General features: G+C 35.4%; 1 protein-coding gene across 4 annotated transcripts in view; it reads left to right on the top strand.

Moving 5' to 3' along the window:
• Positions 1-13,837, top strand: part of FIP1L1 (factor interacting with PAPOLA and CPSF1) — a 40,560-nt gene that overhangs the window by 14,783 nt on the left and 11,940 nt on the right. For all 4 annotated transcript variants that reach the window (XM_017836165.1, XM_017835998.1, XM_017836084.1 and 1 more), the window contains 4 exons: positions 6,270-6,363; positions 7,432-7,585; positions 12,699-12,725; positions 13,267-13,321. In XM_017836165.1, the coding sequence (XP_017691654.1) occupies positions 6,270-6,363; positions 7,432-7,585; positions 12,699-12,725; positions 13,267-13,321 (330 nt within the window). The remainder of the gene's footprint in view (positions 1-6,269; positions 6,364-7,431; positions 7,586-12,698; positions 12,726-13,266; positions 13,322-13,837) is intronic.

Genomic DNA, 13,837 nt, shown 5'->3' with positions numbered 1-13,837 from the left:
AGGCATTTGCAATAGCCCTGTTGTGAGATTGCTGGAAGCATTTCTCATGTAGCAATCAAACTTCTCTCGGCTTCTAGCAGTAGTTTGATACATTTCGTGAAAAGGAGGGAAAGCTGATGCAGCTCAGTATAGGAGCATTGGTAAGGAGAAGGAAAGACCTAGGCAATTTATCTCACTGGAAGAAGCAGCAGCTCTTCTCAGTCACAGACAAACACTGCCTCCGGAAAAGCCAGTTTAGGCATCAGAAAGTGGGAGGAATAACACTGGAGGGATAAATCACAGTAATTAAGGTAAAGGGGAAAAAAATTCAGGGCATGATGCTAATGTTAAATTACTGCTTACTACTAGCACTTACTGCTCAGGGCTGCAGCATTCCTTCATGGATGATTTTACACATGGATATTGTGTTACATATTGCTCTTAGATTGCAAGTCTGGGAACAGATTGTGGGGTTTGCTTTCTTTCATTTGTTAGTAAACAAACACTAAAATAATTTTGCTTACTATTTTTACCTTTTTGGTTTGAGTACAGTAGATGTTTGCATATAATTGCAGATGAATTTCTCAAAAAAACTCAAAAACCTCTGAGGCCTAGCAGTGATATTACTCCCTGCTAATATGGAAGTTGTAGTTGACAAAACAGAATTATTGCTCAACAGCAAATCAGTGTTACTAATTCACTAGAATTGCATCCTAACTGTGTAATTCAAAGCAAAATTCAGTGCTTGTTCATATAATGTGTCTCTGAGAAATTTTGCTTGAATTTATAAACAATGGCTATCTTAATTATAACTAAGATATTAGTTGTTTAGAAATGACACCTGAATTTCTTGCCTTTTTTCTGTAATACTTAGAGCTGTTGAGTAGCATAAAGTATAATATAGCCCTGAAGGATGAGTTAGGTTCATAATGGAGATGGTTTAGTGAATGGACATCACATACAAACAATATGGTATAAAGTAAAATCTTTGTTCTCTAGAGGTAGTTAATGAAAGATTTATTGTGTCCATAGCCACAATTAAGGTAAAATCATGAAGGAACCTCTTTTGACTTTTGTGCTTTCTAGAACATGAAGAGGATTTGATGTATTTCAAACCTGTCCTAACCAGCTACTTCATAGAAATATCTTATATCTTTTCAGACCAGTGCTTTTCCTTATGTCACTTTTCAAGGACTGTGAGAGAGTTTTTCTTTAGTAGTAGAAAAATAAGTAGAAGTTTCATTTATAAGCTGGCTTCAAAAGCTGATATTTTCTCATTAAAGCAATACCTAGAACAGCTCTCCATCAGAAAACTTTTTCTGTCAGAAGTTTTCTGGTTTTTAACCTCCATTTATGCTTTTACAGTTACTAAAGAGTGCATTACATTTAAATGAGTTTCAGAGAAATTAGCCCATCAGTGCAGTGGGCTATTTATTAGCTTTATCTGTGCTTGGGCCTTTCTGTAAGCAGATTTTTTATAGAAAATGGATTTGTGATCTGTCATTACTGTGAAAAAATACAGGTTTCTCTTGTTTCACGAACTAGCCTTGCAAGACTAAATGATGGAAACTCAGATATTATTTGGAAAAAAAAGTCTATTTTCTGTAATAATGATTTCTGTAGTAAATCTGCTTCTGATTTATATCAGTCAGTGGTAAGTGAACTCAGCAGAGTTGAGGATGTCCTCAAGAGGAGGAAAATAAAACAAAACACATAAGCAAATCAAGAAGGAACAGAAAAACATATTAAATATGGGTCTTGAAGTACATTATAATTCTATAATTAGTAGACTGTCTTATAAGTCTGCTGAATAAATGTGACATCCAGTAGTTAGACTGTTTCTGAGTTCTGAAAAGTGGTATGGAGATATTCCAAAAAGCAGATTATTTAGATTATCTGTGGTAAGGATATGAACTTGGATATGAAGCTATGAACTTGGAAAATAATTAGGTTTGTCTTTTTTTTTTCTGCTTCTTTGTTCCCCTCTTTCTCTTTGCTCTGTAGAACCTAAATAAACTCATCTTGCTAAATGAGATTATCTTTCTGAATTAAATCTCCATGGAGAATGGTATTCTTAGTGCAAATGGCTCATAAATAACCATTCTCTAATTAGAGTGAAATAACTCAGAGTTGCTGGAATGTTCCTTTCAAGATACACTTTGTATGAACTCTGTTTTGGGTTCACATGCATCCCACACATGTGGACTGCCTTTTTTATTTGGGTGTATCCATTGGGAATTCATCTGTATCCCAGGTGCCCTGGTTGTGTAAGAGACAAACCATACCCTTCCTTTTCTTTGCTTACAGCACAGACAGAAACCTAGTAATGCCTGCTTAACATCTTATTATTAGTCTAGATAATGTCTAGATAATTTTTCCATGTACCAGCTTGCTGTGCCTTAAACAAGATCCAAGGTGTCAGATTTGCCCTTTTACAAAAACTGCCAAACTTAAATTCTGACACAGATGCCTCCCCTGCTTTTGTGCAGTTTATGGTTTTGACAGTAGTGTCATCTGCTGCTCCATCTGCAACAGAATATATGCTTCCTCTTGTTCAATTTCAAGCTCTTCTAGTGGAGGATGTAGTGAAATCATTATTGGAGTCTTGAAAATAGGGAATTTGTGAAGTTCAAGGTATGATGGCAAATTCCTGAAGTCATCCATCATTATGAAAATTAAATCTCTTGGCAGTTGTCGGGAAGAACAATGGACATAACACTATACAATGTTATTTAAATAATAATTATAAAGCACCAGCTGAGTGAGATTGAGAGAGCATGGGTGTACTCTTCAGAATCTAGAAAAATTAAGTGAAAGCTCTGTTCATTTCAGTAAAATTGATGTCTAGGAACCAACTAACTGGTAGTCTAGATTTGCTTCCTTTGGTCATCATCATCATCATCATGGCTGGGCTTCACGAACGACACGAACGAAGAATTGGGAAGGGCTTTACCCACGTTTGTTACCAGTGAGTTGGTGGCTAAAAAGGCCGATACGAGATAGGCATGATCGGTTGGTATTACTCTGCTCTCCATTGCTGGCAAAATCCTGGCTAGAATACTCTTGAACAGACTAATACCCACTATAGCAGAAGGAATTCTACTTGAAAGCCAATATGGTTTCAGAGCCAACAGGAGCACCACAGACATGGTATTTGTTCTCAGACAACTGCAAGAGAAGTGTAGGGAACAGAACGAAGGTCTCTATATAATCTTTGTTGATCTCACCAAGGCTTTTGATACTGTGAGCAGAAAAGGTCTATGGCAGATTTTGGAACATTTAGGTTGTCCCCCCAAGTTCCTTAAAATGATCATCTCACTCCATGAGGATCAGCACGGCCAAGTCAGATATGGCAGTGCACTTTCTGAGCCCTTTCCTTTGGTAATGCAGTGGTGTATTTGGGTTGCTTCCCAAGCCAAAATTCTTCTTGTAGTATGGTTGAGGCACATACTGCTTTGATGCCAGTACTCTTGCACTGGTGTCACTGTGTGTGTTTTCAGTGCTGTTTCCAAGAGTTTCTGGCAGTGTGCAGACAGTGCAAGAGAGAAAAAGTCTTGATTGTGCTGTGTACATCACTCCCAAGTGGAAGCCCTGTAAATCATTGGAGCGAGCCAAGCGGGGACTTCTTGCTGTAGAATAGTGTCATCTATCATACACAAGGACTAAAGCTAGGTAAAATGAGTTTTCTAGGATATGGTTTAGATAGTTAAGATACCAGTGATGGGGAAGTACAAGTGTGAGAACTCTAAAACCAAATGAACTGTCAGAGTGAAGACTGAGACAGTGAAAACAATTATTGGTTTAACAATTGTTTTATAATACCTATGTTCTCCATTTAATTACTTAAAGCAAAATAATAATCCAAGGTATAGTAACGCTGGAATGCCATGCAAGACCACTGGGGAGGTTTAGGAAAGGAAGTGTGGATTATTTCAGAATTTAGAGTGTAATAATCTAACTCCTAGGATGGGGTATGAGAAGACCAGAGAATTTCTTAAATTTGTGTTATCATTGGAGCAGCTGCTGTATAGTGTACATGTTCTATTTTGTGGCTGTTTTCTCAGACTCTTGTACCACTGGCCTGTTTAGTTATTTTTTTTTTTTCTCTGAAGTATTGTGCTTAATAAACTTGCTTTAAAATCCAGGCGGAAGCTCTAAACCCAGATATTGAAAAGCTCAGAGGACAGGCATTTGGATCATCCTCAATATGCAGTCTGCCAAGGAACTTCATATTATCTCTGGGAGATCTAATTGTTTCTTCATGCTCTAGTGTCTGCTGCATCTTTTTCAGCTGCATTGGAATCTAGGTATTTGAGTAATTGGAGTCAGAGCTGTTGGTCTGGCAGAACTTTGAGCCTGTAATTCCAACTTCCAGCTGTAGTCCCTGCTATTTGTATTCATGTGGTTAGTAGTACACTAGATGCAAAAAAGACAAGAACTTGTCTTCTAAAACTAGAAAAAAAATTCTTTCTATGGATTTGTTTCTACGAAAATTTCATGAAAGTTTTTTTCCAGTCTTTCTTTTACTTGTAATATATCATACTATTAATAAATATTGTCAATTTTCTCTGCTATCATTTCCTTTATGGGTGAGACACAAATATACCTTTGTTTTTCTCAACTATTAGTATTGTAATTTTGTACCTCATTTTCTAATGGAGTTGATGTAAGTGAATCCTACTTTTTAATCTCTTAGAAATTAGCAATGGGCTGCGAATCAGGTAGAATCATAGAATGTTAAGGGGTTGGAATGGACCTTGGAGATCATCTAGTCCTAACCCCCCCTGCCTTGTGCAGGGACATCTCCCATTAGACCACATTGCTCAAGGCCTTATCCAACCTAGCTTTTATAACTCTTATGCAGATAGGTTTTTTTCTATCTGCATAAGACTTATACATTTTCTATAAGGCTTAGTTTCTAGGTTTCATTTGTTTTAGGGCTGCAAATAGGAAAGTTCTATAATACAGATTATTCCTCTCTTCAAAATAATGATTCCCATTGTCACAGATATCAGGTTTTAGTTTTTCTAGATGACATTCAGATCCTCGTCATATTTTCTGGTCTGGTGCCTGGAGGACTTGTTTAGTGTCAGTATATTCCCATGTAGTTGATTTACTGAAGATTTTCAGATATGGATTATGCTTTGAATTTTACTGTTTGTATCCACTAAAATGCCATCATGTCTTTACCCTTAGTGTAGCATTTTTAATCTTCTTTGAAAAGTTAAAAGTCAAAAAAATAATGAAAGTCAGAGAGTCAAAAAAATAGGCGAAACTGATCTCATCTGAGAGATCAAAAGTAAAAGTGTTGTTCAAAAGAAATTGTCAAATGCAAGTTGGCAGAAACCGGGAGGGAAAGAATGTGTATATGTATGTTGCTTTTCTTGTCATCTTTCTCTAAAAATTCATTACTAATTACTTCTAAGGTAAGTGTTCTTAATTTATATTGTGTTCTGTTGTTGCCTGATTGGATTGTGAGAGAGACTGAGGTGGGTCTTGTGCTGCTCTACTGCTGGTTTCTTTAAAGGAGGTGAACGTGGTGCTTAATCGTGGAAATGTTTTAGGGAGAGAGACTTAGTGTTTTGAAAAAAACTGAGGAACAGGAGTATGAATGGCTGGTCTAAGATTCTTTTTGAAGGTTTAGTCTGGGAGTCAGTGTTTAGTAGTTTCATATACTTTCTATAAGATTGTGTATTCCAGGATAAGAGAGGTAGCATCTCATTTTGTTCAATATGTGTTGCAGTATCAATACTACACATGGAAGGATTTGCTTATGTTTATTTCTGCCTTCTATCTTACCTTTGCTTGATCTTCCATGGAATTCTCCATTGTGGTTTCATGCAATTTAGAAATTCTTTCTAATTAATAGTTTATAGCTATTTTACATTAGATTTTTGTGGAAGTTCTGTATAATTTATTACTTTATTATTGAAGTTTTGGGATTTCTTTCTTTTTTTCTTCTTTTTTTCCTTTTTTTTTTTCTTTTTGTAACAGAAGAGTAGATGTATTATCTTGTATGGGGTGGAAGGAGAGTGTTGGAGAGTCAGCCTTTCTCCTGCAGGAGTCTTTATTGCTACATTGTTTAGTCCTATACACTCACATACTTCAGCAAATGCATCACATTTAATGTTTTTCAGAAACAGTCTTTTATGTTTTCTACAGGAGAAGGAACTTTGACATATGGAATGAGAGCAGTCCTTAAGGCTTTCTTCTCTGTCTTTTCTTTTTCTTTTTTTTTTTTTTTCCCTTTTCTTATTCTGCTTGCTGATCTGGCTTGTCCTGTGTTGCAGGCGAATATCTGGCACAATAGATGTGATTGGACAGAGCATCACTATCAGCAGGGTGGAAGGACGACGGCGTGCTAATGAAAACAGCAACATACAGGTTTTATACTCTACATTTGCACTCTATCTTTAACTAAAAGACAGTTTTGCTTTCCCTGTAGCTTCTGATTAAAACATGTCAGTGTGCATGAATGAGTAACGCATAAGTAGCTTTAAGTTCGGGAATAAAGTTGTGGCAGTTACTGAAATATATTAAGATGAAACATTTGATAAATTTCAAAAGATAAATATTTTGGTTTGCCTCTTACTGAAAGGAAATGAGCGATATTGCAGATTTACAGTCCAGGAGACAGCATTGGTTCTGCTAGATCTGCATGGGATTAGGTTTTGTTTACTGAGTGACAAAGATAAATATTTAAACTGCTGATTTGTCCCCTATTCGTGCCAGACACTAATGCAGAAAGTGAAAGCCACCTCATATGCAGTTTGAGAAATGCAGTCTTTTAAAAATAAGTTGAGAAGGAATAAATAGTTGATAGTAGATTGTTTTTAAATATATTGTACTATTTTACCATAAATTGCAAGATGAGTGTTTATGATCTTAGTCTTTAGACTTGTATTATATTAAGAAAGCAAGTAAATTTATTAAGATGAAATACAGTTCTTCTCTCCTGAAGAATCAGAGAGAAAAATCAAGGTTGCTTGGTGTCCCAGTTGCATTTTCATGCAACTTAACTTAGGTTAAGGTAAAACAGTGGAAATAATAATGGATTGTAGTGCTCATATTAAAAACGCTGCCATGTGTTTTTCATCTGATCTCACAATGTTTAAGTAATTTATAGTCTTGGTTTTTCTCATGATTTTCATATTGATTTTTAAAATATTTTCCATTATATAAATTTAAGATGGTGTTTTGGGCCATATTCAGATGGCTTATATTCCCTCGAAGTCTCACGTTTGTTGTCCCCTGTTGACTGCTCTTAGACCTTTAAAGGTACTTGGCAACTGTGGGACATTGAGCATAGGTATGCAGGTAGAACTTAAACCATCTGAATATGGCTCTTAATGTGTGAAGTGATACCTTCCTGTTGTAGTAACGGGAAAGAGAGGAAACCTATTTTCTGCCGTTTTCACATAGCAATTGTAACTAGAGTTTGATATTTTACAGGTTCTTTCAGAACGCTCTAATCCTGAAGTAGACAATTTTACCAAGCCACCTCCATTTTTCCCTCCAGGAGCTCCACCTACCCACCTTCCACCACCTCCTTTCCTCCCACCCCCTCCAACTGTCAGTACTGCTCCACCTCTGATTCCCCCACCAGGTAAATGTCCTGCACTACATAGGATGTGGATAATGAGAGATTCGTTAACATCAAATGTTTGAGGTGCATCGTGCAGAATTTCAGAATTTTGTGTTCTGCTCTTTTCTTAAATGTATCTCTAAGGCAGAAACAGAAACTTTTATCTTCATTTTCTCCGCATAATCCCAAGTAGTAAATAATTACCAAGAGACTGTTCATTCTTGTGTTCTTGAAAATGTTTGAAGTGAGAAGCTGTTTTCTGTAATTCAGTAAGTGCTAACAGAATTGAGAAGTAATGTTAACAAATCATTCTACAAAACTAAAAGTATAGCATACCATGAATTTGTGTCACAAGTTGGATTCTCTGATGTCTAAGGTCATAGCAGCAAGAGAAGCTCTAATTCCCTTTTTCCCTCACAGCATGTATGAATTCCCAGAAGTTTGGTAAGTATCAGATTTGTGCTGTAGCCTTTCTTTCAGTCTGAGGTCTTATTAGCTCCTGATGTTTTTTTCCAGTGTTCTGTGTCTGTGAATCTTAGAGGAATCAAAGCTTTTTGAGAACTCTTCCCATTTTTAAATCTGTTTTTAAATTTACTGGTATTTCCTGAATGTTTGTTGGAACTTGATATTTATGGAAATTTACTGGGAGAAGTATCATGGGCATTTGCACAAATAGTGCAGTTACCTGAGTGTTGATAATTTTTAGGCAGTAAGTTCAAAAGGATTTAGCAAGGAACTTAGAAGATTGGTCAGTGAGAAATTAAAATAGATGGAGAAACTTTGTGGAGTATTTGAGTAGGAAAGTGAAGCATTTGTCTGTAGAAGAGACTGCTTTAAAGTGGAGCTTCTCTATATATTCTCTCTCTGTTCCTTGCATTCTTTTGCTTACTTGTTCTGAAAATCATGCTTAGCATTTTCTTTGCTATTCTTCTTGCACAGGGAATCTTCTAAAAGTTTCTCTGTTAATACCCTTATGTATAAGCAAAGAAATAACATTATTATTTGAGAGTTGTGTGTACCTTCCTAGGGTTTAAGTCCTCATAGAAGAAGTTGCTTTCTTCAATTGCTCCTACTAATTTTAAAACTTTAAAAACTTTAAAAAGTTTTTTAAACTTTGCTCTGGCAATTTTGTGGTGTTTTCTTACTGCAGGGAGGGGACAGGAAGGAGAAGAATGTGACATTAATGCTCACTGTGGTTTTAACTGCATTGAAACCTTTCTGATAATGTAATGCGTTACAAGCTTTTAGAAAGTATTTGAATTGTAATTGTGGTTCAGAAAAGGTGATCTAAGTTGTATATTATTAAAAAAAATGAGAAGAACCCTCACAGACAACCCAGACACACTTGGTGCAGGAATGTCACATGCGGGTACTGGATTGTTCTTACGAAATCCCTCACCTGTTGAATTTTTAAAGGTGAAAGAGAACCACATATGTTACAGATCTAGCTAGCAGGTTTGGCTTTAGTCCTATGGTTTACAGACAGGTTTATGACATACACTTACTCAGAAGGTCTTCTTGAACATCCTTCCGTCATTTGAGTAGATTAGAAAATAACGATTAAGAACTGTGGATTTGGTTTCTTCAGGCCTGTGTTTTAATTGTGCAGTTGCCAGCTCTTTATCTTCAAAGCTGTTCCTAAAATAGATTCTACCATCCCTCCTAGGTTCAATGGAGGAGGAGGAAAAAACTATGCTTAACCAATATTAAACCAGGACTACTTGCCAGAAAATTTAAGTATTCCAAATATAAAACATCCTCCAAAAGTGCCTTTGAAAAAGGATCTTGCTTTGAAGTTAGATCTCTTGTCCTGTATTCATTCACTCTTGTGATTCAAATCTTTTTTGAGGAACAAGTCCTGGAACGATCCAAAGGGCCAAATGCAGAAAATTGTCAAATAGTCCTAGGAGATGACTGGCTGTGGCAAAAAAAGTGTTGGTTTTTGTTTGCTTGGTTTATTGCTATGTTGGGGTAATTTACATCTAAAGAAGAACGTGGATGCTCCTGTTACCCAGGCTTTGAAAGTTGGTTTACATGCTTTGGTTTAAGCATGTAGTTAAAATGTGCCATGTATTGGTGATATAAAAAAAAAAAAGAAGTTCCTCTGAAGTATTGAACTTCTGTTGTATAATTACCAGGGTTTTGCAATATGTACCAGGGTTTGGCAAATGACTGTACATCCTCTCAGCCTCAGCAACCTAAGTGTGTACATTTTATTTTGTGATAGAGGGAATTTGACGTAATTTAGCCTGTGGCAAAAGAAGTTTTTACACCAAGTTGAGTTATATTACGTTTCTGTGGGCTGTTACACAGTTCAGCTAATTTGCAGTATGTTGTTACACTCTGGCAGCATTGATCATGTTTGATTCCTTACTCCACAAGCAGAGCAGATGTGGCATTGCTTTTCTTTAGTAAAACCTACTTGTAAATATTTTCTGTAAATATTTGCCAGCCTTGAATTAGTAGGATGGTATACAATGTCCTGAAAGCAGTTTTGAGCACATAAGGTAAAATGCTGCACTAATGCCATTTGGATTGCTTTTGAGACACTAGTCTGAGTATTTGGATTTAGGCTTGATGTGTCTTTGTGGCAGCACATGTTGTAGGGATGTGACAAGGTCTATACTAAGCCACCTTCTTGCATTGGTAAGCAAGTTTAGTCCCTACATTGCAAGAAATTACACAATATTTCAGAGTCTTTTTTCTCGGAAGAAGTAATTGGCTGATGACACTACAAGTATATTTTCATACTTCGCTTTAGTAGAAGGCAAAGGAGTGAAGAGTTACGAAATTCTCAATTTTCCAATAACTGTTTTCTTGTTTTGTGTCACATGTGTATGTTAGTGAAGAAAGCGAGGAAAAACGTTTGTTTAGATCTTTCACTACTACTTGCTAACTTGGAATGTAGTATGTTTTTTCCATTGTTATACCTTCAAGTAAATTATCTTCTGTTTAAAAATTATATAAGCATTAATCATGAATTTTTAAATGTTCTTAAAGGTTTGGAGGAAAAAACGGATATTTTATCCATTTTTTTTTTTTGTAAATATACCACAAAAAACAGTTCATTAAAATTATTTGGACATTTGGTCTCTGGATATTAGTTGTATTCAGTTTGTCCTAGTTTTGTTTGAGTGGCTCTCAAATTAAAATTTTCATTTGGCTTTTAGTCTTGTGATGATATTTTTTACTTTCATTTCTGCACAAGATAAAATTCTGAGGAATATATTAATTGTTTAATCAGATTTTTTTCCTTTTTGTAAAGAGTATTAGCTGCTGGTTTTCCAGGCAATTCTCTGGATAGTGCTGAAAGCCATGTTCAGTGCTAACAATATATTGGTTTTAGTGCAGCAATTAAAATCTTTTCAAGCATAGAGCTAAAAAATCAATTTGAGAGAACTGATATTTTTCTAGCTTACATTCTTAGCGTAAGAAGCTGTTAAGAATTATTTTTTATATATTTTTATGTATATATTTTTTGTATTGTAGGCTCGTGAAGAATCTATTCATGTGAACAATTTAACGAAAAAGATTAATGGAAAACACTTGGCCTATGCAACAGTTTGAGTTCTCAGTCTTCTTTTTCTTTCAGAAATTTTCAGCAGGATTGTTTAGTCTTTTAAATGTCACACTGTCAAATATTTTATGGTGCAATATCAAGTGTTCTTTACAATGATAATGCACACTGGAAACCTTGTGTCCTGGTGAAGAGAAAATGGCTCATGCAGTTTAGAAATTTGGCTGTTGGACCTCACTGCCTCCAGATTTACATTTTGGCTGAGAGATTAGATTTTAAATCTTCAGGATTGGCCTGAAACCTCAATTGTATTTCACAGTTTGTTTAATCCTATAGGATTAATGCTGGTAGGAATTCATGTTGATGTAATCACCAGCAATTAGTGAACTTTGATATTGATTACTCTTCCTCAGCTTGCTTATTCCTTCATTCTGTCCTTTTGCCAAGGCAATCTAGGGGCAGTTGGCTTTTCCTGATGTAGATTTAGTAAAATGATGATGCCATACCATAGTCTTTTAGTTCTAATATTGAACTAATAATAAAAATTTCATCATGCAGTGACCAGTACTAATGTGTGGATGTTTATGGAGCTATGGCAAAATGGATGAAAGCACTTTGCAAAAGTTTTCTGTTCTTTCCCTCCCCAAAGTTTTGCAGTGAAAAGTGAGATTGAAAATACATATTTTTTAATGGAAGCAGAGTCGTTCATAACTAAAAGTGCTTTATGCTTGGTGAAGTAGTCTATTTTCTGACAATATTTTTTGAGCCCAGTTTATTATTTTCACGTAGTACAGTTCTGTGTGTTTGGTTGAGGTAAAGCTAGTTCTTTGCAAAGCATTAGAAGGTAATGTCCTATAAAGTATATAGATTATTTTTATCTTGTAATCATTCCTTTCATAGTCAATAAGATAGGTTTACATGTTCAGGCAGTATATTTTGTTAGGTAAGCTAATTTAGTTGGGAAAAATTTTCTCAACTTTTAGATTCGTAATGACTAAGGTCAATCTGAACACCAGATTAGAGTAATTCTTGCACATGTTTCTGTTAAAGGATGCTTCTTTTAAAGATATTTACAAGAAAATAGAGAACCAAACAATCTTTTTCCCTCCAAGTAGCAATTGAGTGATTAGTTGCAGTGTCATAGCATTGGCTCAAACATCTGTAATGCTTACTGCTGCTAGAATACTTTGTTCATGTGGACCTACTATTTCCTCTGCCAAGCTATTAAAGGTCAGAGGCCAATTGCATTTCCTTCCATCTAGCCATGGAATATAAAATAAAGCAAATGTAGTCTATGGGATGTTACTTTTCTTCTGTATAGTAAACATTTTATGAATTTAATGCTAATCTTGAGACCCTGAGTCATTCTTCATTATTTTTGCCTCTTAATAAATAAGATCTTAAAGAAGAGGAATTTAAATTAAAAGCTGGATTTCACAAGGCTTGCATAAAATCTTAACAATTGGTGTTAGTGTGAGATCTTCATCTGAGGACACAGAAAATATGTTATCATTCTTCTTGATCATGTATATAGTAATAGCTCAGTCTGGTTTTAGATCTACAGGTAATAAGCATAACCTATTACTATATCTGATATATCATTTGTTGTCTTTTTAGGTATACCAATAACAGTGCCACCACCAGGTAAACTTACTTAGATTTTTTTTTCCACATTTGATTAAGAGATGAAAACTGATGTGCAACTTATCAACTTCCTTTTAATTATACAGATAAAGAGTCATAAATACTAAACTGTATCTGTATATGTAGGCTCAGTTATTTTGATGTGAGGTGGAAGAGAAAACGTGTGAAAATGCTGTTGACTGGTGGACCTAATAAGCCAGTTTGTCAGATGTATATTTCTTCTTTTCTTTAAAATCTTTTTTTCTCAGCTATGCATTAAGTAATTTTGATTGCTGTACATTAAGTATTGTTATTATTATCATTTCTAATAATGATAAAATATTTTATTTGAAGCGCTCATAATGCATGCTTAATGTTTTGCCTTTGTAAAGCTGGAAAGTCGTTCTTAGTCTTACAAAATGAAACCCATTTATGCAGAAACAATTTTTGCATTGTTCTCTCTGGGATTCGTTTGTTATTGTAAGCTTAGCCAAGTTCTTCTATGTGTTTATGAGTAGTAGGTTTTTCTTCCCCCCTCCCCTTACCTTATTTATTGTTACAGGTTTTCCACCACCACCTGGCGGTCCTCCACCGTCCCTCATACCCACAATAGAAAGGTGATTATCTGTTTGAAATCTTATAAAGCAATATATCAGTATTCTGTAACTAAAATAAATGAGTAAGCACTCTTACACTGGCCAGTGCTTTATGGATTTTTATCTGGGATAGGGGAGACAGTTTCAGATTTTTACAGTAATTTTACAGAAATGTTACTAGTCTCACCTGTCAACCTCTTCTTTGAGTAGGTTACTTGGCCACTTACTAGTTCAGTTATGGCACTGTATCAGTATAACTTATAGTTTTGACAGTATATCAGTGCCAAGACGTAAGAACAAAATCAAGGTAAATGATTGTTAAAGTATTCTTTAGTAATCTGAAGGCCTATTTAAATGAACTCTATAATTTTCCGCTACCATATCCCTTTCTATAGATGCACGCAAACAATTTGGCCACAGATTCAAGCCCTCAAAAATTACAGGAAATTCCAGAGTTCCACAGAATCCAAATTTTATTTCTGTTCTGTTTGTTGTAAGTGTTCAGCTGTGATAGGCCTAATTGTACTTTTTCGATAC

The sequence above is a fragment of the Lepidothrix coronata genome, unplaced genomic scaffold (genome assembly GCF_001604755.1).
Source record: "Lepidothrix coronata isolate B3197 unplaced genomic scaffold, Lepidothrix_coronata-1.0 Scaffold0, whole genome shotgun sequence".
Taxonomy (NCBI): domain Eukaryota; kingdom Metazoa; phylum Chordata; class Aves; order Passeriformes; family Pipridae; genus Lepidothrix; species Lepidothrix coronata.
Note: the sequence above shows the minus strand (reverse complement) of the source record. Positions and strands in the feature narration are given on the sequence as shown.